The 23,108-nt window shown below is 54.9% G+C and overlaps 3 protein-coding genes across 7 annotated transcripts; 1 reads left to right on the top strand and 2 right to left on the bottom strand.

The window, feature by feature from the left end:
• Positions 1-10,437: 10,437 nt before the first annotated feature.
• ZMYND15 (zinc finger MYND-type containing 15) lies at positions 10,438-15,860 on the bottom strand. 3 transcript variants are annotated; one of them, XM_028124962.2, is made up of 13 exons: positions 14,664-15,860; positions 14,031-14,265; positions 13,787-13,942; positions 13,368-13,528; positions 12,710-12,862; positions 12,310-12,390; positions 12,041-12,157; positions 11,855-11,943; positions 11,669-11,767; positions 11,392-11,558; positions 11,258-11,351; positions 10,821-10,981; positions 10,438-10,609 (listed from the first exon to the last, which is right to left on the bottom strand). In XM_028124962.2, the coding sequence occupies exons 1-13, from the start codon at positions 15,232-15,234 to the stop codon at positions 10,438-10,440; spliced, it is 2,256 nt and encodes a 751-aa protein (XP_027980763.1). In that variant the 5' UTR covers positions 15,235-15,860. The 3 variants fall into 3 exon arrangements, with proteins under 3 accessions (XP_027980763.1, XP_027980762.1, XP_087884152.1); XM_028124961.2 differs by having other exon boundaries at positions 11,258-11,316; positions 11,405-11,558; XM_088028026.1 differs by lacking the exon at positions 12,041-12,157 and having other exon boundaries at positions 11,258-11,316; positions 11,405-11,558.
• Positions 15,861-15,872: 12 nt separating this feature from the next.
• CXCL16 (C-X-C motif chemokine ligand 16) lies at positions 15,873-20,131 on the top strand. Of its 3 annotated transcripts, XM_028124964.2 has the most exons (6): positions 15,879-16,515; positions 16,835-16,973; positions 17,240-17,322; positions 18,629-19,045; positions 19,506-19,570; positions 19,830-20,131. In XM_028124964.2, the coding sequence occupies exons 1-5, from the start codon at positions 16,449-16,451 to the stop codon at positions 19,550-19,552; spliced, it is 753 nt and encodes a 250-aa protein (XP_027980765.1). In that variant the 5' UTR covers positions 15,879-16,448; the 3' UTR covers positions 19,553-19,570; positions 19,830-20,131. The 3 variants fall into 3 exon arrangements, with proteins under 3 accessions (XP_087884153.1, XP_027980765.1, XP_027980764.1); XM_028124963.2 differs by lacking the exon at positions 19,830-20,131 and having other exon boundaries at positions 15,881-16,515; positions 19,506-19,807; XM_088028027.1 differs by lacking the exon at positions 19,830-20,131 and having other exon boundaries at positions 15,873-16,515; positions 18,629-19,807.
• On the bottom strand, positions 18,045-21,659 carry MED11 (mediator complex subunit 11). The gene is made up of 3 exons (XM_028124965.2): positions 21,479-21,659; positions 21,229-21,359; positions 18,045-20,611 (listed from the first exon to the last, which is right to left on the bottom strand). The coding sequence occupies exons 1-3, from the start codon at positions 21,561-21,563 to the stop codon at positions 20,474-20,476; spliced, it is 354 nt and encodes a 117-aa protein (XP_027980766.2). The 5' UTR covers positions 21,564-21,659; the 3' UTR covers positions 18,045-20,473.
• Between the last annotated feature and the right edge of the window lie 1,449 nt (positions 21,660-23,108).

Here is a 23,108-nt window from a genome sequence, read left to right as displayed (position 1 = left end):
TCAGTCGTTAAGCGTCTGCCTTCGGCTCAGGTCATGATCCCAGGGTCCTGGGGTGGAGTCCCGCATCGGGCTCCCTGCTCCGCGGGAAGCCTGCTTCTCCCTCTCCCACTCCCCCTGCTTGTGTTCCCTCTCTCGCTGTGTCTCTTTCTGTCAAATAAATAAATAAAATCTTAAAAAAATTTAAAAAAGATTAAAAAATAATAAAATAAAATTTTAAAGGAAAACATTAGAGACACATGAAATGGGGTGTGTGCCTTCCAAAGCTCGGGAGGAGATCAAAGGAGAATAGACTCAATCCACGTAGAAGATAAAGCATCGAGGAAAAACAGAAAGCATAAAATAAGGTGACTCATTATGTGAAACACATAACAATTCGTGTAAGTATTTTGAACTCCTTCATGAAAAACATTAGTGTTTTCAAATGAAGCTAATAGGCAAAATTGTGTTAGTGGCGTTGGCCTCGGGGGAGGGGCAGGGTGATGGGACACAAGAGGGGGAGGGGACTTCCTCTTGGTGTCCGGGAAAAGGCACTTTTCTGCCTTTTGGATTTTGTTATTGTGTTGGTTTTTTTTTATTTTTATTTTTTCATTTAAAAATTAAATTTTTTTTATTATTGTGTTGTTCCTTGGAAATAGTAAATACGTAACAGAATTAAACCGTATGGTACAGATCGTGTTTTGTTAAAGGGTCATTTTATGTTGGTATGGGCATATATTTACAATTGTTATGTAACATCCGTAAACCTACAGGCACGAGGTTATATTGTGTGAAAATATATAAAGCCCACATAGTTAGCAATAAACTGAGAAGTTGTCAGAAATATAACAGTATGGGCAACTGTAACATAACTCACCCGCCTTTGGCAGATGAAGTAGGAAAAAATACGCAAAGGTACAAAGGTATGGAGAATCTAAGTGATGATAAGGTTGATTGATTAATTAGCCACTCATTCAACAAATATTTATTGAACCTGTATGATGTGCCCCAGGCCTATTGCTAGATCCCAGAAATACAGCAGTGAACATGAAGTCATCATCCTGGAGCTTGAGTCAGATGATATTTATTGACCTTTGTATCTCAGAAATGGAAAATACACCCTCTCTGATGCCCAGGAAACAGTCACAAATATGGATCAAATATCAGGCTCTGAAAGAAATACCAAATTCCTCAAACCTGAAATTGTACTGGCCACATTCTCTGACCACGAGGCAATAAACCGGAAACCTCCCAATGTTTAGGTAACAAAACCCAACCCTGAGGAACCCCAAAACTGTCCTAAATAAATTTTTTTAAAGTTTTTATTTTTTTTTAATTATCCCTACACTGAACGCGATGCTCGAACCCACGACTTCGAGATCAAGAGTCCCTTGCTATTCTGACGGAGCCAGCCAGGTGCCCCTGTCCTAAATAAGTTTTTGATCAATGGGAAAATCCAAATTGTAAACTTCAGATGACTATAAACAAACAAGGAGAATAGGCCACGGCAAAACCCGAAGCATTGATAACACCAGATGACTGAGTACTAATGAGTAGTCAGGCTTGGCGCCAGAGACAGGTCATACTTTATCTTACATAATCCTCATGATAAGCACGGCATGGTGCTTCTGTTGTAAAGTAGGCACTCAGCAAATATGGGCAGAATGAGTGTATGTGGCTCAGAGAGACTGAGTAACTTGCCTAAGACCACACACCAGGAAGCAGTCAAGCTGGGACTTGCACTCGGGCCTGTCAGACTCTGATTCTCACACTTGTAATCACCGTGTCGCCTCACCAATGGGACTGATGCAGTTTGCAAAGGGGATGGGCCGAGAGTTAAGCTGGCTTTATCCCAAACCAGCTTTCTGGGGCCTTTCATGTACCCGTGTAATATTTCTCTCTTTCTCCCGTCTCTCCTTTTTCCCTTCACAACAAAGAGGTCCGGAGTACTTACTTTACACTAGGCATTGTTGAATATGCTAGGGGTTCAGCTGGGAGAGGTAAGCAGTGAGCGCATCAGCCGATAAACGCACAACTCCAGATAGCGATGAGTTACAAAGAAAAATAGAATGAGTTTAGGAGCTAGAGTAACAGCCGTTGAGGACGACTTCCGCTAGGGAGGCCAGGGAAGGCCTCTCCGCAGCGGCGGTGGCCAGGAAAGAAGGGGGGTTGGGGAAGCAGAGTGTTGTGGTGCAGAGAGCAGCATGTGCAAAGGCCCTGTGGAGACCAGCATGGCCCGTGGCAGGCGCGGCAGGGAGGTGGAGTGGTCCGAGCTGAAGAGGTGGAGGGGGAGCTGACCCCAAGATTTGGACCTGGTGAAGGGATGAGGGGGCCATTTATCAAAGTGAGGAAGCAGGGGGGAGCAGGAGTGGGGCAGGGCTGGGAGAGGGAGGGGAGTCGAGAAAAGAGGAGAGAGGCTCAGAGATGGGCAAGGGGAGGAGGGGCCAGCACAGGGTGTCCAGGCAAGGGGGGAGGAGGGCCGGGACAGCGTGAGTCCTGGAGGCCCAGGCCGTGTTTCAGGGAGGGCAGCTCTGTTAGATGCTCCCGAGACGGAGAGAACCGACCACTGGGGTCTGGCGAGATTACCTCGACGAGGGCACTTCCACTGGATGCCGGGCGGATTGCAGAGGCGGCTGTCTTAGTCCACACAGATGACGACTTGCCTCACGGTGGAGAAGTGAACATCAGCCAAATGCTTGAGGCCTCCACCAAGTGCGTAGACGCCGAAAGATGCTTGCAAGCAGGAGGGTGATGGATGCCATTCAGCCTGCTGGTGTGTGCTTCAAAGAGCCCGGGGTTTTGAAGGGAAGGGACATTTTTTGGAAGCCAGAGCAGGGAGGAGGAAAGACACCTGCCTCACCTCAGAATATGTGGAATGTGGGAGAGACCACAACAGTCTCCTCCAAGAGTTGCTTCGGAGCAAAGCCAAGTTTCCATGAGAGCAAGAGGGCAGAGGCGGAGTCGGATGGTTTGGGGCAGGGTTGGGGGAGGGTAGGAGATCGTCACTCGGGGATAAGCCCAGGGGACGACGGATGCCCTGGCCCATGTGGACCATAGCTAGGAGGCATGCTATCCTTCTGAAGGGTGGGGGGTTCGCTGTCTCGGGCTTGGTCTCTCCCGGCACGTTGCTATAGTAATGATGGCAACACACAGCATCTACCGAATCCTCTCTATGCTGAAGACCCTTCTCGGCACTTACATGCACGAGACTGTCCCGTTACTGTCCCCCTTTGGCAGGCGGGGAACCAGGCACAGAGAGGGTGGGTAACTTGCCCAAGATCCTAAGCTAGGAAGTGGGGAGCCTGGATTTGAACTCAGGCATCTGATCCTTACCTAAACCTTTTTTTTTTTTTTAATTTTAAGAGGGTATTTTGTTCTTACTTATTTTTTTAATGTAAGCTCTACACCCACCGTGTGCCTCGAACTCACGACGCCAAGATCAAGAGTCACAGGGTCCTCTGACGGAGCCAGCCAGGGGCCCCTAAGAAGGTATTTTATTTAACCTAATGTATCCAACATGTAATCAATATAAAATGTTATCGATACCTTATCATTTGTAATCAATATAAGGGGCTTATATTTGTCATCAGTATAAGCACTCCCTCCTAAGGCTTGGCTCTCGTTGCATTCCATTCCACATCCCGCTGTCTCAGCGAGGCGGGCAGTGCCCAGTGGGGGTGGCGATCTTTCCAGGGGAGCTCACCCATCCAACTCCGGGAGCCTCCCAGAAATCCCCCCATGTAGTTCAAAGAAAAACTGGCAGAAGTGTTGGTGATTCTTTGCGTGGCCAATCATGAAGGAGAAAAGGGCTCTCATACGTAAGCCATTCCTGTCTGTTCTGGGAAGTTGTGTGGTTTTCCAAGAAGCAGTTTGGGGTAGTGGTTCAAAGCCCATATTCAAGAGGTGGGTCCCCTGATTTGTTTCCAGGTTACCCTGCTTCACCGGGGTTAAGTGACGACCTCCCCCTGCCTCAGTCTCCTCATCTGTAAAATGGGGGATACTAACAATACCTACTGGTTTGTGACGAAGATTACATTTATTCATACGTGTAAATAAAGTGCTCAGAAAACACTCAGACACAAGTAAGCCCTGTGTGCATATTTGCACTTTGCGCTTTCTGTGCCAGCCCAACAGAGCATGGCTCTCAGAAGAGATTCTCCAGGCTTCTGGTCTGAATCTGCCTGGGTTAAAACCAGGTCTGTCTAAATCCAGGACTCATGGCCTACCTCCAGCTATTGGTGGAACAAGTAGACAAGCCTTACCCTTCAGGGTCCACTTTCCCCCCAGTACAGCAGGGAGGGATCTCTTCCTAAAATTCCTTTAGTAAATGCTGAGTGGCCAGTCTGTCCTGGGCATGGTGCGAGGGCATGGTTCTAAAGAAGACAGACCGGTCTTCCCTTTCGTGGAATTTACTTTTTCAAGTGTGTTGAAGGATAAATTGTAAATAAATAAATAATGTAAATAAATAATAAGGCAACTGGCACTCAGGGAAAATGGAGGTGTGACATGATAGAGAGGGGATGGGGATAAAAAAGCCTTATCTCATTCTAAACTCTAATAGTACTGAACTCCTTGTAGTTTCTCCCAAACCCCTTACTTACTTTTGCCCCAGGGCCTTTGCACATGCTATTACCAACTTTTCTCTTCTTTACCTGGCTAACTCCTACTTGTCCTTCAGGTTACTGCTTAGATGTCATTTCTTCCAGGACGCCTTCCCTGATACCTCAAGGCTGTTTTGAGTGCCTCCTCCGTGTCTCTGAGTCTGGAACTTTTCATTATCACACCAGTCACACTGTACTAGAACTTCCTGGTGACTTCTCCGTGTCTTCCAGGCCTCCCTCCAAGCCTGTGACTTTCAGATGTTTGACCATGGTCTACAGTAAAGAACACATTTCATATCGTGATGCAGCACACGCACGCACATTGAACATATATGGGAGATGTAAGTGAAGCAAATGTCTCGCAAAATAATATGCACTCTCACGACACGTGATACACCTAATAGTTTTATTCTATTCTATTTCATTAAAAAAAAAATGCTGTTTGAGGCCCACCAAATTGACTTTATAACCTACACAAAATCTCATAAATCTGCATTTTGAATATCTTTTTTTTAAGATTTTACTTATTTATTTGTCAGAGAGGGAGAGAGGAGAGAGAGCACAAGCAGGGGGAGTGGGAGAGGAAGAAGCAGGCTCACCACTGAGCAGGGGTCCAATGCAGGGCTTGATCCCAGGACCCTGAGATCATGACCTGAGCCGAAGGCAGATGCTTAACCAGCTGAGCCACCCAGGTGCCCCGAAAATTTTCTCTTTTAAGTTTACTTATCTATTTATGTAATCTCTATGCCCAACGTGGGGGCCTCGAACTAACGACCCTGAGACCAAGAGTCATGTGCTCTTCCGACTGAGCCAGCCAGGCTCCCCTGTGTTTTTTAAAATCTTGCCCTGGGGCGCCTGGGTGGCTCAGTGGGTTAAGCGTCTGCCTTCAGCTCATTCAGGTCAGGTCACGATCTCCGGGTCCTGGCATCAAGCCCTGCATCCCACTGGGCTCCCTGCTCAGGGGGGAGTCTGCTTCTCCCTCTCCCTCTGCTGCTCCTCCTGCTCATGCTCTCTCTCAAATAAATAAGATAAAATCTGTAAAAAAGGTTCAAGAAAATCTTGCCCTAGCCAGAGGTCAGAGTACTTCTTCTGCGAAGAGCCTGTTAGAGGATATTTTAGGCTCTGTAGGGCTATATGGTTTCTGTCGCAAGTATATTATCCAAAACCCTGCTGTTTGTATCCTGAAAGTCGCCCCAGACAACACATAAATAAATAGCTGTGGGGTCTCTTTTGATATAAATTGATGGACACTGCAATTTGAATTTCATATAATTTTCACATCACAGAATCTTTTTCTTCTTTTGGTTTTTCAGCTTGCTGCTCATCCAAAAGCAGGTGGAGGGCTGGGTCGGGCTAGAGGCCACGGTTTACGGACCTGCCACTGACCATAAGTTTCACAGGGGCAGGGACACTGTCTGTTTTCCCCCATCACATCTCTCAAGTACCACACAAAGCCTTGCTTGCATTCACTCAGTGTTTAGTGAGTGAATTATTAAAGGCAGCGATTTGTAAATTAAACATTTTTATTACACAAGTACTGTGTACTCATGGAAGAAAAATGACCAACACAGATAAACCAGAAGAGCAAGCAAATCCTCAGTAATCCTGCCGTTCAGAGATAACCATATCCTTTCCTACTTTTTATGCAGTAGATGCCAGAATCCAGGGAAAGGTTCTTTTCTGGCCAAGGGAGTGGTAAAAAGTTTTCTTTCCCCTCAATTCACCAGGGACCTGGGCTTCCCTTTTATGGTCTTAGGAGATATACAGGGCGCTCTGAGAACTTTGCGGCGGGGTGGCGGGGGGGGGGGGTTGTCTACCCTTACCAGTTAGTCAGGGAAGTTCTCATTTCCTAAGGAAGTCATGTATAGGCTGAGATGACATCGGTTGAGCAAGAAAATGGGGAAGTTCCATGATGAGAGAGCACAGTGTCTATTTAGAGGCATCTGGCTGGAGGGCAGAGAGGGGGTGGGAAGTGGCATGCGATCAGCCTGCGGAGGTTGGCACAGACCACAGTAGAACTGTCTTCCTGTCTAGATCTAATTACTAGCTTACGGGAACGAAGGAAGATAAATGAGGAAATTAAAAAACAAGACAAAACAAAAAACAAAAAGCACAGCAGAAAACATCCCAAGGAAGCCATCAGCCAGATTCAGAATGAGGAAGATTCTACAGGACGAAGATTCTGTTTCTCATCGAACCGGGGGCATGGAAACCAAAAAGAAAGAAAAGGGAGGGAATTCCCTTACAGATTAAAGAGACTGAAGGGACAACAACATCCAAAGCCACCTGTGGACCTTGTTTATTTCTTGGAACAACTCAGCTGTAAAAGCCATCTTTGAGATAATCAAAGACATTTGAATGTGAACTGGGTGTTGTAAGATATTAGAGAGTACTTGCTGATTTTGTTGGGTGCGAAAATGGCGCGGTGGTTACATCTGTGATGAGCCCTTGTTAGTTATAGATGCACATAAGTGAGATGATGAACATCTGGACTGTGCTCTCAAACACTCCGGAAAGAAGCTGGGGGGCACGGGGTGTGATCTTGCAATAGACTAATATGTATTTGGTCTTTGTCCCAGTTCCTGGCACGGTGCTTCTCAAAATCTTGGAATTTCCCGAGTATTAGGGGAGAGAGAAGGGTTTTATGTTACTCCCACTAAGGCCTTTTCCACCGTCCCTGAGTGTGTGCCAAAGAGGGGACTCCTGGTGGCCACTGGGTGGCTTCAGGATTATTCCCCAAGAATAACGTCCTGCGTGTCTGGATTGCGTGCAGCCACCCGTGGTGGTTTAAGAGGAAGTTGTGGGTCCTGCGTCCACCCAATTCCACCCTGCAGCATTTAAAGCCAAGGATATTGCCCTTAAGTTAGTCTCTTTCACAATCCACTTTTTTTTTTAAGATTTTATTTATTTATTTGATACATAGAGAGAGAGAGAGAGAGAGAGCCAAGCAGGGGGAGTGGCAGGCAGAGGCAGAGGGAAAAGCAGGCTCCCCACTGAGCAAGGAGCCCCGTGTAGGACTTGATCCCAGGACCCTGGGATCATGGCCTGAGCCGAAGGCAGACGCTTCACCGACTGAGCCACCCAGGCGCCCTCACAATCCACTTTTAAAAAGGTTCTCCAGGAAGTTGATGATACCAATCTACAAAATGGGGCAACTCTTTCACGCTGTACCCGCTGGTGTCTGGTTTCAGTAATTCCGTGGTTTTGCACACTCCCCCCCCGACATTGACAGCCTTCTTGGTGACTAGAGCACACTTGTTCGCTCTGTGGCCATCTCTGAGGCTAGTGGCCAAAGCTTAGGCTGACCAAAACCTGAGCTCCATCTAGCACCAAAGCCCAAACTAGAACTCTTTTTAAATCTCATTTTAGCCATTACAGATAATCACCAAGGGATGGTGTGTTTCCCATTTTTCTTACTAGTTTCCATTTCCTTAGGCAACCAGGGAACTAGCTCCCTGGGAGTTGGGTCCAATTCTAAATTCCACTGGTCGGTTTACCTTGGGTAACTGAGTGAGGACCTCTGCTGTTCGCAGCGGGAGTGACCCCGTGGCCACCCAGGAAGGTAAGGCTCCCCATCCCCTACCCTTCCTTTCTCTTCCCAAACCACATCTTTCTGTGAACCAAGGCCAGTGTAGCCCACTTCTGACACTAACGATTAGCTGTTTTTACTACCAGCACTCTGACACCAAAGTTGTGTGTGTGTGTGTTTCCCCACACCAACCGATTCTCCACCTGCCCAGATAGCGGCCTGTGGGGCGAGAAATTGCTTGGCCAGTGCAGCTTTGCACCCAGGATGTCGTACTCTTTAGTCAAGTCTCACACTAAGTACCCAGAATGAGCTTAATCCCTGAAGGCCGCCCCCACTTTAGATGCCAGGCACAAGTCCTAGGCCTCCAGTACTTCTGACCGACTGATTATAAATTGAGGGTTCCTGTGACCCCCTCCGCTGGTCCACTAATTTACTAAAATGGTTCACTGCACTCAGGAACACAGTTTCCTATTACCGACTGACTACAAAGGACACAACTGAGGGACAGGCACATGGAAGAGATGCACAGGGCAAGGGGTAGGCCGTGGGGTGGGGTGGAGCCCCCACGCCCTCCCCAGCTGCACCACCCTCAGAACCTACCTCAGGGTGCTCACCAACACAGACGCTCTCTGAACCCCATGGGTTAGGGGTTTTTATTGTGGTTCTATTACGTAAGCATGATTGATGAAATCCTGGTGGTTAACTCGGTCTCCAGCCCCCTCGCCACTCTTTGGCGGTTGAAAAGTGGGGTGAAAATTCCAGCACTCTACTCAAACTATTACTAGCAAGCGGCCTCCATGGTGAAGTTCAATAGGGGGTCCACCTAGGGTCACCTCATTAGCATAAACTCAGGTATGGTTGGAGGGGCTTGTGATGAATAACCCTCAAGACTCCTTTCACTAAGGAGATTCCAAGGGTTTCAGAAGCTCTTGTGCCAGGAACGTGGACAAGACCAAATACATACACATGTCTTCTTATGTCACAGATTCCCAAGAAGTAATAATAAAATGAGAAAAACGTCGATAATTGTTGAAGCTGAGAGACCGGTACATAGAGATTCATGATGCAGTCTCTGGGCTTTTGTGTGTATTTGGAAACTTCGACGCTAAGATATTTATACTAAAAGAGAATGACAGAAAGGGAGAGAAGAACCTATAAGCCATATAACGTGTTTATCAAAACGAAGAAATTAACATCGACACAATACCGTTAGCTGAACTCTACAGATTTTATTTGGATTCCTCCTCCAGTTTTTCCGCTAATGTCCTTTTTCTGCCCCAGGATCCAGGCCAGGAGACCACATCATAGTTAGATGTCACGTCTCCCTACTCCCTTCCAGTCTGTCAGTTTCTTGGGTCTTTTCTTGCCTTCGATGACTTTGGAACACCTTGGAAGAAGAGCAGCCAGGCATCGTGTAGACTGTCCCACAGTGTGGATTTGTCTGCTGTTTTCTCACGGTCAGACCGAGGTCATGGATTTTTGGGAGGAATAGGAAGGTGATGTGGCTTTCTCACTGCAACGTGTCAGGGAGCACATGATGTCCCCGTGACTTACGCTCATTAACCTTCATCACTTGGTCAAAGTGGCGTCTGCCAAGTTTCTCCATTACTCTTCCCTTTCTGTACTTACGACTGAGTCACTAAACCCAGCCCACACTCAGGGGATTTTAAGAGTGGAGGAAAGTCACCAGAGGGATCTAAGCAGGGAAGGAATGTCGTAGAAAGAATTCTCCGCCGGACACGTCGAGTGGGCAGTGAGAGTGGACGTGAACTGGCTTTGAGTAACGTTCGCAGTGGACTCAGCACAAGCTGGTTCTTCATTGCGTATGAGTAATGAGAAAAGGGCAAGGATGGCCCACGGCTGGGTGGCTGGGGGCCTTTCGCGGCCCCTAAACCAAGGCCTGTGCGCCCCCAGGAGCTCGTGTGCGTCCCCTGCCAGCTAGTGAGAAGCCCCTCTCCCGCTCCTGGGTCTTGCCTTGCCTTGGGGCAGGCCCGAGGGTTACTGGGGCCTACAGTGACTTACACACATACATCAGGAGTTTGGGATCACCAAGGAGGGTCGGAATCGGAGCCGCAGGGAAGAGGAGACAGCCGTCGAGGGGCTGAAAGAAGCTGGAGGAAAATGAATCACCCCGAAATCCTTTTCCTCCCTCTACGTTTAACGACCCGGTTATGCGTGTGTAACCAGAGCGTCCGTGACTCAGTGGTTTCAAACAAATACTTTTATTTACCTCTGCGAGCTCCGCCAACCCGCCTCCCCCGGGCCGTGCGCGTTTTGGTTCTCCCTCCCCGGGCGTGCGAGGGGGAGGGCTGGGCGGCCACACCTGAGCCCTCACCTGCGCCGGCGGGCCCCCCGCCCGGGTTTCTTCTCCCTTCGGCGCCTGCGGGCGGGGGCGGGGGGCGCGGTGGGGGTCGGGACCGGGGGCGCGGGGCCGGGCGCCGGGCGGGCCCCGCTCCCCTGCGGGGGCTTGTAGACCAGGTGGAAGATGAAGGCGTTGCAGTACCTGAGGGGGCGTGGCGCCGTCAGGGGCGTGGCTTCCGCGAGGCGGGGCGGCGCGGGCTGAGCACGCCCCTGGGGAGGGGAGAGCGGGCGGGGTCCCGGGAGCCGGATCCAGCCCGCCGTGTGCCCTCTGGGTCGAGGCCCGCGGGGGGCGGGGGTCGCAGGGAGGGGGTTCCCGGAGGGCGGAGGACCCCGCGGGGGTCGCGGGCCCTTACCAGGGCATGCAGTTGTCGGCGGCTCGCAGGCGAAAGGGGGAGCGGAAGGGGTTGGGCCGCGGGGGGCTGGTGCCCCCTCCCGTGGCCACCGCCATGGTCTGGTCGTCCATCACACAGCCGTACTCGCTGCTCTCGGTGAAGAAGGCCGGGACTCGGAGGGACTGCGGTGGGCGCGGGCCTCTGACTCTGGGAGCGGCGCCTCCGCCCAGCCCCTCCCCAGGCGTCAGGGGCGCAGACGGGGGTGGAAACCCGGGACCCAGACAGACAGGGAGGGAGGCACGAGGCAGGCAGGCAGGCAGACAGACAGACAGACAGGGTCGGGAGGGCCCTGGGCGCGCCCCGGGTCTGGAGCAGAGGGTGGGAAGAAGCGGCTATCGGAGAAGGGGGGTGGGGGGAAGCAGGAGGGGAGAGCAGGTCACTTTTGGCCCATCCCCCACCTGTAGCCGGGGCAGCGAGCTCAGCCAAGTGTCCTTGAGACCGAAGCCGGAGTTAAATCCTGCAGACCGAGGGAGAGCGGAGAGCGGGCAGAAGCTGTCGCCCTCGGCCTTCTCCCAGGTCCCCACACTCCTACCCCAGGCTCTTACCGATAACCAGGTCGGGTTTGGGCCCCTGGAGCAGGTGGTAGGGCCGTGCAGACACCTTGATCTGCAGGTCCCTGCGGCCCCCCTTCTCCTTAGTGCTGGAGCTGAGCCGCGCGGATACCCCGGAACCAGGACGGACAGACACCTCTGGGCCATCCTGGGGAGCCAGGAGCACAGTGGAGAAACCGCTGGAAGTTAGGGCACTGGGAGGCGCTGGGCTAGGGGAGAGCAGGAGGAAGGAGGAACCCCCCCCACCCCAGCCCTCACCCTCTGCAGGGTAAAATGCTGCTGGTCACTGTCGGGGGGCAGGCCGTCACCCACAAACTGCAGCTCCAGGGCTACGTGGGGGAGCAAGACCAGGAGCTCCTGAAGGACAGAGAGGACAGATCAGGGCCCCACCCCACGGCCAACTCCACACCCAAATGCCCAACCTCGGGTCCTGGAGGGACTCACCCAAAACACCATGACCAGGTCGAACTCCTTCCCGGCTTCCACCACGTGAATTTTCAGTGATTGCTTGTTCTGGATGTTGAGCTCAGGGACTGGGGGAGAAGTTAGCCGCTTAAGAAGATGGCCTGCCTTCCTCTTCTCCCCCTCCAGCTCCCTGCCCCCTCGGTCCCGCCGCTCTGCTCTCCTTACAGGACTGGGGCACCAGGTGGGTGATGATGTAATACACGGTCAGCGGGTAGGTGAGAAGCACGGCCATGGGGGAGTCCAAGCTGAGGCCCCTCCACGTGTAGTAATCCTGCCACGAGCCTGGGGGGAGCGGGTTACTGGGGGATCTGGCCCCGGCCTGGACCCCAGCAGCCCCTTCCAGTCTAAGAGCCCCCTTTTTCTCAGCCGTTCAGACTGCTGGCCCTCCAGTCCCTGTCCCTACCTCTAGCCCCCTCGGGGCCCCTCCAGCTCACCAAAGATGCCCCTGGGTGGATCTGGGGGCACAGGAGGCATCAGGGCGGGCCCATCCCCCTGGAGAAGCTGGTAGGGATCTCCTGAAAGGAGGGAACGAAGAAGAGGATCCTGGGGTCAGGGAGACCCCCCACCCGGCACATCCCCTTCTTCCTTCCAAAGGAGCTGTATTCCCTGGAGCTGCAGCAAGAGGAATGGGAGATTGCCTGCAGATGGGGCTTCCCAGTGGGGTGGGCAGTGGTGACTACTCTGAGGATTGGGGAAAGGCCTGAAATGGCCACGGTGGTGGTAAGGGAGTTGGGTGTGTACGTGGAGGGGTTGTCTGGGGCCCGGACCACCGTTTTCTCCCCCATCCTTCCCTCTACGCTGAGGGGCCCATGCCTGAAGAGAGACCCCACGAACCACCAAGAAGAAGGCTCAGGGCTGGCGTGCTGCCCCGGGGGTGCCTGGGGGTGCCAGGGCCTGGAATCAGCATGCTGAGCTGGGTCCAGTAGCCGCGAGTGAGGCCCCGTGAGGCCAGAAAGGCCTCCTTGTTGAAGGTTTCGCTGGTCACCTCTGGGGAGGGAGGGGGGCGGTGAGGGCCTGGTGGCTAGGACCCCAGACTATAGCTCTTCTCAGTTTCTCTCAAGGCCCCTGGGTCTGAATCTGGTTCTAGGCCTGGAGAGAACCAACATTCCCGGGTGTCTGCAGTACAGCAGGTACCACCGAACCCACAGGATCCTTGTAACAGTTCCCTGGCTTTTAGCATTGGTTAATATACTCATTTTACAGATGAGGAAACTGAGGGTCTAAAAATTCAAGTGATTAGTTCATGGTCCCCAGTTACTGGCAGAGCTGGGCAGCAAGTGCCTGCACCCCTGTTCCCGAATCCCCTGAGCTCTCTCGGGGCGCAGGCTCCTCACACTCCTCAGCTCCAGACCCTGTCTTCAGCCCCAGGGCTCTGACCCCCAGCCCTAAATCCCCAGCATCCGGGCCTCATTCCTGCGGTCTGGCCCCGAGCACCTCTCCTGCAGGCCCGGAACCCTGTACCCAGGCGCCCAGCCCCATCGCCTTGTGGTACCTGCGGTGTAGCTGAAAGGCAGACTTGCCAGCTCCCCGGCCCGCTCCATGAAGCCTGCAAGCCTCGGGCACCAAAATCGGTGGCTCACATCATCTGGGCATCGGCGCCAGTCGGCCCTGAGACAAGCCTCTCCACAGTACAAGACGGCACTGCACTGGGGGCTGGGGTCACAGGGGGTGGTGGGCACCCAGCGTTCATCTCTGTAGGTCCTTGGCCTGCTCTTTGTCCTACAGCTGCCCATGTATCATCCGGTCTGCTTTTCTGTGCACTCTGCTCCTAACAGCTTGCTTTTTATCCCCCATCGACTTCCCGGACCCTCACTCTGTCTGCCGCGCCCCAACCCCCACCAGCCAGATTTCTCTGCTTGCCCGAGTGTTGGGGGACTCCCTCCCTCTCACTCCATCTTTCGGGCTGCTCACCAAGGTGTCAGCTTCACCTCGAAGCTGTGCCTATGGCAGACATGGCAGGTTCGAGCCCGGAGGGAGGCAAATGTGAAGCCTGGCCGGGGACCCCATGTCCGCATCGGCGTCTTGGCTAACTTCACTCCCAGCCTCGGGACCAGACTCTCCAAGTCTCTGAATGGGGGGTGGAGACTGTCAGGCTGGGGGGCTCAGGAGTCCAGATCCCTAGGCCTCCCCAACCTCAGATACCAGGTTTATGTACCGATGCAGCTGGGCATCTCCCACAGTGAGCTGTCGGGGCTTTCGAGGGTCTCCGGAGCCCATGGGGCAGGCCATGCTGTGGCACAGGAGAGCATAGGCCCGAGGAACCAGGTTCTCGGTCCCTGAGCCCTTGCCTGCACTCCCCTGGGTTCCATCCATTAGCAGGTCAATGCCCAGGATGGTGCCATGTTCATCGGTCACCAGTAGGAGGCAGGAAAGGTGCAGGGGGGCAGCCTCTGGGAAAGAAGGGACAAGTCAAGGGCGGGGAGCCCCAAAGATGGTCAGGGTCGGGAGTATGAACATCATGCCTACAGGGGCTAGGCGGGTCAACTAAGTGAACGGAGCGGAGCGGGTAGAGAGGGAATGCCTCATCGGACGGGACACCTGTTGCACAGTGCCGGGGCGTGTATGGCCATGCAGAAGTGTGGACCTGCTGTTGGAACTTTCTGGAATTTTTTCTTTCAATGTATACATGTTGGCTCAAAGAAAACCAACAAAACGAAAAACATTGTGGGTCAATGAAAACATCTTTCCCGGCCAGACTGGCCTTCAGGCCAGCATTGGTGACTCCTGGCCGGGCTGCCTGGTAGAGGGGGTCTTCCAAAGGGCAGAAGGCCCAGCCCAGGGTTCTTACCACTTCTCCACCCCTTCCTCCTCTCAGGGCCCGCTTCGTCGTCCGCCTTGTCCGCCCGGCGATCATCCTCGCCGCCTCCTGCCTCCTGCTCAGCCTCCTCCGTCTCCCCTGCAGGCTTTGCTTCCTGGCGGGGCTCCCTGCTGCTGGGGGCCGGCTCCCCACCCTCCTCTGGATCTGCCTTCTCCACGCCTGCACCCTCCTTGTCCCCCTTCTCTTCCTCCTCCTCTGCTTCCTCCCCTTCCTCCAGGCTGACAAAGCTGACATAGGGGCTTAGGTCTCGCAGCTGGAGTGGGGGCTCATCTCCCAGGAACCCGGCAACCCCCAGGCCTGGTCCAGGGCCTGGCTCCGCCCCTTGCCCCAGGCTGATGCCCACACTGTGGTTGGGCAAGACGTGGAGCACCCAAAGGGCAGGGTCCTGGGGCAGCCTTCTGATCTGAGCCTCCAGCTGGCGCCAGTGACCCTCAAGGCTGGCCCCCCCAGCCCCACGCTTTGCCGTGAACTTTCGGAACCAGCCAAACAGGAGGGCAGCGAAATCAAGGAACTCATCTCGGTATCCAGACACAAACTCCATGTCTTCAGGGCCGCAGGTTCTGGGCCCAGACTGAGCAGAGGAAGGGATGTATGGTGAGGGAGAGGGTAGGGATGGGTTTGGGGCTGGGTCCCCAAATGGGGGGTGTGTGGGTTTGAGGGTCACTTACAGTGGGACCTCTGGGTGAGTGTTAGCAGCTAAGACAAGTTTTCAGGGCTAAGGGTGGGAGTTCAGGGTGAGAACCGGGGCTGGGCTTGGAAGCGGGCAAGCAGGGTTTAAGATGAGTAGTCAGGAGTGAGATGGTACCTGGGCCTCAAAATCTGAGGCTCAACCCCCCAAAAGTAGGGTTTGATTTGTGACTAGATTTGGAGGGCTAATCCTATGGGGAAGGGCTTGGTGAGGAGGAATTATTTTGGATCCGTCTGTAGGGGGTGGGAGGAGGGACCCGGAGCCGGGGCATCCCCTCGGCATGGATCGGTTAGGCGGGGAGCCCCCGCGGACCCAGCCCCTCCCGGCCGCTCCACCACTCCGGTACCTGCAGCCGCCACCACTTTTCGAAGGTAAATACCTCGGGGCTGGGGGAGCGGGCGTGACGTCAGGGCGGCCGGAGCCCGCGGCCCGCGGCCCGGGTGGCCCCGCCCCATGCGTCCGAGGCTCGCGCGGAGGGGGCCGTGCCGGCTCTGTGGCCCCTAGCGGACTTCCCCGGGGACATCACCGGGCATGTGACCGAGTCGCCGGCGCCCGGCGGGGAAGCGAAAGCGCCGAGGGGGTGGAAGGAGCCGTGCGGCCGTGCCTGCGAGTCCTCGGGCCCTGCGGCCTGACGTGGGGCGGCCGGATGGGCGTCCAGGAGCCGGGCTGAGTTAGTCGGTGCGCCGCCCGCGCCGTGCGCCCGCCTAGCAGTCGCGCGCGCTCGCGTTTCGCTTTGCGGGGACCTTCCCTGCCGTCTCCTGTCGGCGCGGGCCCGGGGCCGACTGGGGGCGCGGGGGTGCGGGGGCGCGGGGGCGCAGAGCCCCGCCTCCGGGGCTTTCCCCGCGGCGGCGGGCGGCGGACGCGCGCGGGCCCGCAGTACTGACCGCGCTGTCGGTTCGGACGGTGCGAGCGCGGGAGGAGGGCGCCGCCAGCTCGTGCTGCGTCCCCCCACCCCACCCCACAACCCCGGCCGGGACTCGCCGCCGACGGCCGCGGCTGCCCGGCATTCCCGCGGGCCCGGGACGAAGCCGCTGGACGCCGCGCTCCGGTCCCACCCGGCTCCCGAGATGAGCCCGCGCTGGGGCGCCGGGTTCCTCGCGCTCCTCTTCCTGCTGGCGCAGCTGCCTCCGCCAGGTTCGTCCGGGGCCGGGCTGGCCCCCAGGTCCCCGAGTCCGCGGACGGGATGGGGGCGGCGCGGGGGACGGGGGCGCCGAGGGCCGCGGGGTTGTGCTGAGTGGCAAACCGGGGTCCCCATGCAGCCGGGGCGGGAGACAGGCTGGGGGACACCCGGGTTCGGGCCGTGTTCAGGACGTGTTTGGGGGTGTGATGTGTGGGTTGGGCCCGGGGGTCAGATCCGGGATCGAGGGAAGAGGCGCAGTACCAGCGCGGGGAGCCCTTTAGGCGGGGAACCTGCGCTGACCACCTGTGTCTTCCCCCCGCCCCCCCGCCCCAGGCGATGGCAACGAGGGTAGCGCCATCGGGAGTTGTTACTGCCACAAAGCGATTCCTTCCGGCCCCCCTCCGATGGCGGAGTTCATGGCACATCTCCGAAAACACCTGAGAGCCTACGATCGCTGTAATTCCTACGTCAGGTAGTCTCACCGAGCACTGGGAGCGCAACGCCTCTGGGGGCCTCCAGGACCCTCGCTGCTCCACCTGGAACCCCCGGGGGGGGGGGGAGTGGGAACCTAACCCCCTCCCAGGATTCCGTTCGCCCCGTGTGTCTCCATATCTTGCTTTCCCTTTCCCACCTACCTGGGAATTTCCCAGTCTGGGCAGACCGGGCTCATTGGCTCTTGGCAGTGACTTCACATCTTTGGAACGAGGAAAGAGCTGAGACCACTTTCTTCCTTCCTAGGTTCCAGCTACACTCCCGGAGTGTGTGTGGGGGCAGCAAAGATTCGTGGGTTCAACAGTTGATAAGCTGCTTTGATCGCAAAGGTACCGCTTTCCCCCTCCTCCCTGGGGTCTGCCCCTTACAATCCTCTTTGCCTCTGCCCCGTCCCCATGACACCTCGCGTTCCTATTGTACCTGGTGTCAGCCAAAGTCCCTTAGACCCCAGTTCACCCAATGTTGCTCACCATCGCTGTTCTGATTTTTGCCAGTTCCTCCTGTGCTCTTATTTACTTAATATTTTTCTTGAAAGCAAGGCACTACTTTTGTTTTCCAGTATTTTACTATGGAAATGTAAAGACTTACACAAAAGTTGAAAGAACTGTTCAGGGAACGTCTATAGGCCCACCACCTAGATTCTACGTTATTTGGCTTTTGTATATTTGTATTTCACATCTTTTCTGTGGTAGGTACAAAATACAGCAAATGTAATTTATATTTTACAATATCAAGTTTTACAGCATGTTAACTATATTGGTTTTAGGCCATGCCCATCTGTCTATCCTATCCATCATCAATGCACCTTATTGTTTTTAAAAGATTTTGAGAGAGAAAGAGTGCATGGGGGGGTGCAGAGGGAGCAGACTCCCAGCTGAGCAGGGAGCCCGAAAGGGGGCTCTATCTCAGGACCCTGAGATCAGGACCTGAGCTGAAGGCAGAAGCTTCCCCGACAGAGCCACCCAGGTGCCCCCACCTTATTTTTTTGATGCATTTCCAAGTTAGCTGCAGGCATGACCACACTTCATCCCCAAGCATTTCAGCATGTGCATTATTGAGCTCAATACTTTATTGTGCTTTTCCTCTTTTGAGGTAAAATTTACATACAATAAGACGAATACAATTGTTATGTGTACACATGCCACTTTTAAAAAACTTAACTAGCAGCTTGTCCTAAAGCAATAACATCTGGAAGTCACAAAGCTGATGTGCCCGGCTGTATTTTTCTTCTAAAATAAATACACAAAAACACGTTCTAACCTGTCGCAGCATAAGTTGTCTGATGTAGCTTCTGTGGCGCACAGACTGCTCTGTGGGCTAGAGACCTACGTGCAGGCTTTCCCTTAATCCTCCTAGCTACTGTGGCCCTTGGTAGGAAAATCCTCCCTGCTTTAGAGCTGGAAGAAAGGCATCCCAGGGAAGTCAAGAGACAAGGAACAAGGTCACGGTCACGGTCACGGTCACGTGGCGACCCTGTAGCAGAGCCAGGCTTCCAACCCAGGTCTCTCCACCTCCCCGTTCAGGAGGCATGCCCTTCCCAGTGCTTCCCTGTTGCGGTCTGCCCTCTTCTTGGACTGCTTCTTCACTTGGTCCCCTCATCTCATAGCCCTGATTCCTTATTTCTCGCCTCTCCAGAATGTGGATACGCTAACTCTGGGAGTGCAGCCCCCCGGGGACATTTACCTCCTCCCAGCACCCAGGTTCCTGAGCCCACACAAAGGGCACCTTCAGACATGGGCTCCCCTGCCCAGACGTACCTGCCATCCACCTCGCAGTCTACCGTGCAGCCCACGCTTCCAGCTGGGGAACAGGCCTTAGACAAAAAGCTCACCCACGCCAATGAAATCACTACATCCACTGAGGGCCAAGGTCTGGGGGCTGGGCCTGAGGCTGGGGAGAGGCAGAAGCAGCTGGAAGAAAAACCAGGGCCTTCAGCGGGGACCTCAGCCATGGTGCCCGTGGTGTCCCTCCTGACCATCGTCTTCATTCTCACCACTGTCCTCCTGTATGTGCTCTGCAAGAGGATGAAGCATTCACTGCAGCAGTCTCCAGGTAAGCTGGCCCTCTGGGCCCCTCTCCTGGGGACTCGGAGCTTCCTTGGCAGGGATCCTGCCCCCACTAGCTCCTAGGTGGCTGGAAACCTGCCCCAGACAGACAGATAAGCAGGCTGTCTGCACCGCGGACCATAGGCCATGAGAGGAGTCAGCTAGAGACATTTACATAATAGGAAGGGAGGGAAGGAAGCCATCACAGGCCAGGGACCTGTGCTTGGCCTTCAGAGCCAGGCGGGGCTTGGAGCAACATAGTAAGATGGCAGCTAGAGCAGGCTAGGGGGAGATGAACCTGTGGAGGAAGGTGGGGGCCATTCATTTAATTCACCAATCTTTACTGAGCACCTACTCTGTACTAGGTTGTATGGTTGATGTTTTGGGTTCTAATTCCCCAGTTCAAGCCATTCTCCCAACTTTCCTTAATCTTGGAGCTGATATCTTAATTTCCTTATCTTTTCCAGATTTGCAGCTTCCTTACACACCCGTGGCATCAGACTCCAACGCCTGAGCTGAGAGTGGGAAACCCGTAAGGGTAGACGCTGTGATTTATTCAGCCCCATATGCCTTTGATTAATACATCAGAATAATCTCTGGCACATAATTGGCACTCCATAGCTATCTGATGTTTAATATACAAACATCCAGCCACTGCCCTCTTGTAGACCCTTCCTGGGTTTTTTTCCTATGCTGTAATGTGAAATCTACCTTTTACTGTAATACCCTAGACAAATTATGTGTTTAATTACAAAGATTATTTTTATAATTATTGACTCTTCTTTCTGCAGACATTGGCCTCATGTCCTTTGCTCCCTTACCATGGTTCCTGGCTCCAGCCCCTCCGCTCAGGGTCCCACCGCCCCCTTGTCCCAGTCTGTCTTCACACACCGGCTGTTCCTCCCCTGACTCCCCACTGCAGGCCTGGGCCCTCCCCCTGCTTCCTCCCTCCTCAGCAGGCACCATGCAGTTTGGTTTTATTTCCTCAATCCCCGTATCACCCACATATGTTCCAGTGAGAGTCTGAGCTCCTTGCTTTCGTTGCTGTTGTTTTTATCATTAAAACCCCTAGTTCTTCTTTTGTCTCTTTCAATGAAGAAGAATGTGTCTTCATTGGTCCAGTCTGCAGAAGCCTGTGGTAGGGACACAGGGTGTTTGGGGAAGCGCGCTGGGTGTCTGAATCTCTGTCTGAGCTTGTCAGCACGTTTGTGGTGTGCACCTGCGGGCGCACCCTGCTGGAAGAGCCAGGGCATCGTCGCGGGCCGGCCTGATCTTCACGTGTCTCCGTCCCCACCTCCTGCCCCTTTGTCCTCAGATACTCTGCCCAGCAGGGCCGTTATGTGGCAGCCCCGACTTCCCACGCTACAGGTCTCCGGGTTTTGTCCCGGGTGCCGTGTGGTGGCCTTCGTCCAAGCTCTCCCTCTACCTGGTCGGCCTAGTTTTCCAGCAACTGCTCACAGGTTCGGGCCACATCGCTGAGCTTGAGGCGAGCGTAGTCCACTCGCTTCAGGGCCATCTGACAGTCCTTCCTCGAAGAGTAGCTGGAGCCCTCATGGGGCTGCCCCGTGGCCACCTGCAGGACATTCCGATGTATCAGTGACCCACCCCTTCCCTTACCCAGCTCCCCAACCCAGAGCGCATCAGGTCTCTTGTCTCGTTTCTTCCCTGAATGTGAAGCCGTTCGGGCACATGGGAGGCGGCTGGGTGACCCAAGGTAAGTCCCTGAACTTGTCTACGTCATCTGTAAAACGTGGGTAAGCCTGACTACCTCCTAGAGTTGTAGGATTAGATAAAGCAGTGTCTGCTACGTTGTAAAAACTTAATGAAGAGTGCTGTTGTAAAAGACTTGAGAACCCTCTCAACCCTGTCCCTTTTCTCGGGGCGTTGCCGCTTCAGGCCCCCGAGGTCAGGTCAAGGTTCTGAGTGCACAGTCTCGTGGCTTTGGCACTGATCACCAGTCCTTTCCCAGGACTTCCCCGTCCAGCCGCTCATGGGATGCGGGCCAGCAAACTCGGCAAGGCCGCCTTTAATATTTTCCCTCCAGAGAGGGAAGCCGACACTGGAAGGGAGGGAGTCTGCAAAGGTGTCCCCGCCCGCTCCAAAGGCCAAAGCCCCGCCCCGAAAGATCCCGGCCGGCCAAGGCTAGGGCGGAGAGCGGGGTGGGGGCGCAGCACCTCCCACCGCACACACCTGGGTGAGGTAGCGGATCTGAGCCGACAGCTCCGCCTCCACGTGCTGCACCGAGGCCGTGAAGGCCGCCGCCTGCCGGTCCAGGAGCCGCTCGTTGGTTTTTTCCTTGGACAGTTCCAGGATCACAGTACCTGCGGGGGCGAAGAGAGGGCCGGGGCTGGCCGGAGAGGGCCGGGGCTGCCCTCCGCGGGCACCTGGGGTCCCTCCCCTCCCCGCCGCGAGCGCAGGTGCCGGCGGTTGTGCCCCGAACCTGCATTCTGGAGAATGGCGCCGATTTCCCGTTCGATATCCTCCAGGGCGCGGAGCCTTTCGTTCGCCAAGCTGTAGGTAGCCATCGCCGCCCTGGGGAGCCCCCCGAGGAGCCCCCGCCCCGGCCCCAACTCCACGGGGTTTTTCTCCGTCCGCGAAACGCGACGCTTGAGCCCGGAAGCGGCTGTCGGCTTGCGCCTGCGCAGGGCGCGCTCGGAGCTGCGACTACAATTCCCAGGATGCTCGGCGCCGCCTGGCCTGGTGAACTACAACTCCCAGGGTATCGAGCGCCTGCCCGGGTCTGCGCCGCCGCCGCCCCCTCGCGACCCCCTGCGGTAAGAGGCGGGAGTGAAGCATTCGAGGTCGTTGAGCCCTGCGCGCCTTCGCGACGCTCCTGGGGGCTCGATTTGCTGCCTTCTACGAGAAGTGCCCGCGCGGCTGCTGGTGCTGGGTGAGGATGATGGGAGCCCTGGGGTGCTCCGCCTGCCCGCCCCGCTCCGCCGTCCGTCGGGGCCCGGAGATAGGTTGACTCGGTGAGTGTTACATTGTTCCTCCCGGGCGGGAGCCCCGCTGACCCCCAGGCTTAGCAACGTGTTCCCCGGAGCTGGCTCCTTTCGGCCTTGCCCCCTTCCCCTTCTGGCCGCCGGTTACTCGGCCGGGTCTGGGGATGCGGCACGAATGGGATGGGCTCTCAGGTGACAGCGAGGCCGACGTTTGCTCCGAGGCGTGCGCAGGGTGCACCTGCGGGAGCCCAGAGAGAGGATTCTGGGGGGCAGCGCGGCTGGAACCGCGTCTTGCGGGTTAACCAGGTGGACGAGAGGCTGCAGTGGAAAAGGGGAGCGGCGCAGGCAAGGGCGTGGGGCCGGGGAGGGGGTGCCTGGCGCCGCCCAAGTACCACGAGGGATTCAAGTTTGAGCCGAGCGAGTGCAGCGTGGCGGCGGTGAGGCTGGAGTGGGAGCCGGATCAGGAAAGGCTTGCAAGCTGAGTAATTTGGACCTTGTTCTGAAAGCCCTTGAAGGATCTTCAAGAAGTGTGTTATGGCCAGGTTTTTGGAAAGGTCAATCTGGACAGCCCCTGGAAGATGGAGAATGAAGCTACTTGGCACAGGGTTAGCAAATGAATGGAGACTTTCAGTTCATCTTGAGAGACCTAGCATTTAACTTCACTCCTTTTGAAGATCCTGATCAAAGAACACCAAGGGGATTTTATTAAGGGGTCAGAGAGAGAGAGAGAGGAATTAATAGCAAAACTTTAGATAGAAGCTGGAAGACACAAGAGTAAGTGATGACTGATTTAGTAGTGAAGTGGTAATGAAGCCAGCAGTGGAGAAAGCTTAAAAGCAACTTGATTTCGGGCGCCTAGGTGGCTCAGTCCTTAGGCGTCTGCCTTCGGCTCAGGTCATGATCCCAGGGTCCTGGGATCGAGTCCCACATCGGGCTCCCTGCTCCGCGGGAAGCCTGCTTCTCCCTCTCCCACTCCCCCTGCTTGTGTTCCCTCTCTCGCTGTGTCTCTCTCTGTCAAACAAATAAATAAAATCTTAAAAAAAAAAAGCAACTTGATTTTCTCTTAAATTAGTGCTATCATGTACACTGGGGTGTAGGTGATAGTAAAATGAGGAGGATTATGTAAAG

This window comes from Eumetopias jubatus, unplaced genomic scaffold (genome assembly GCF_037043125.1).
Source record: "Eumetopias jubatus isolate StellerSeaLion01/CBP00866 unplaced genomic scaffold, mEumJub1_p1.0 scaffold_10, whole genome shotgun sequence".
Classification (NCBI taxonomy): Eukaryota; Metazoa; Chordata; class Mammalia; order Carnivora; family Otariidae; genus Eumetopias; species Eumetopias jubatus.
This window is presented reverse-complemented; position numbering and strand designations above follow the sequence as displayed.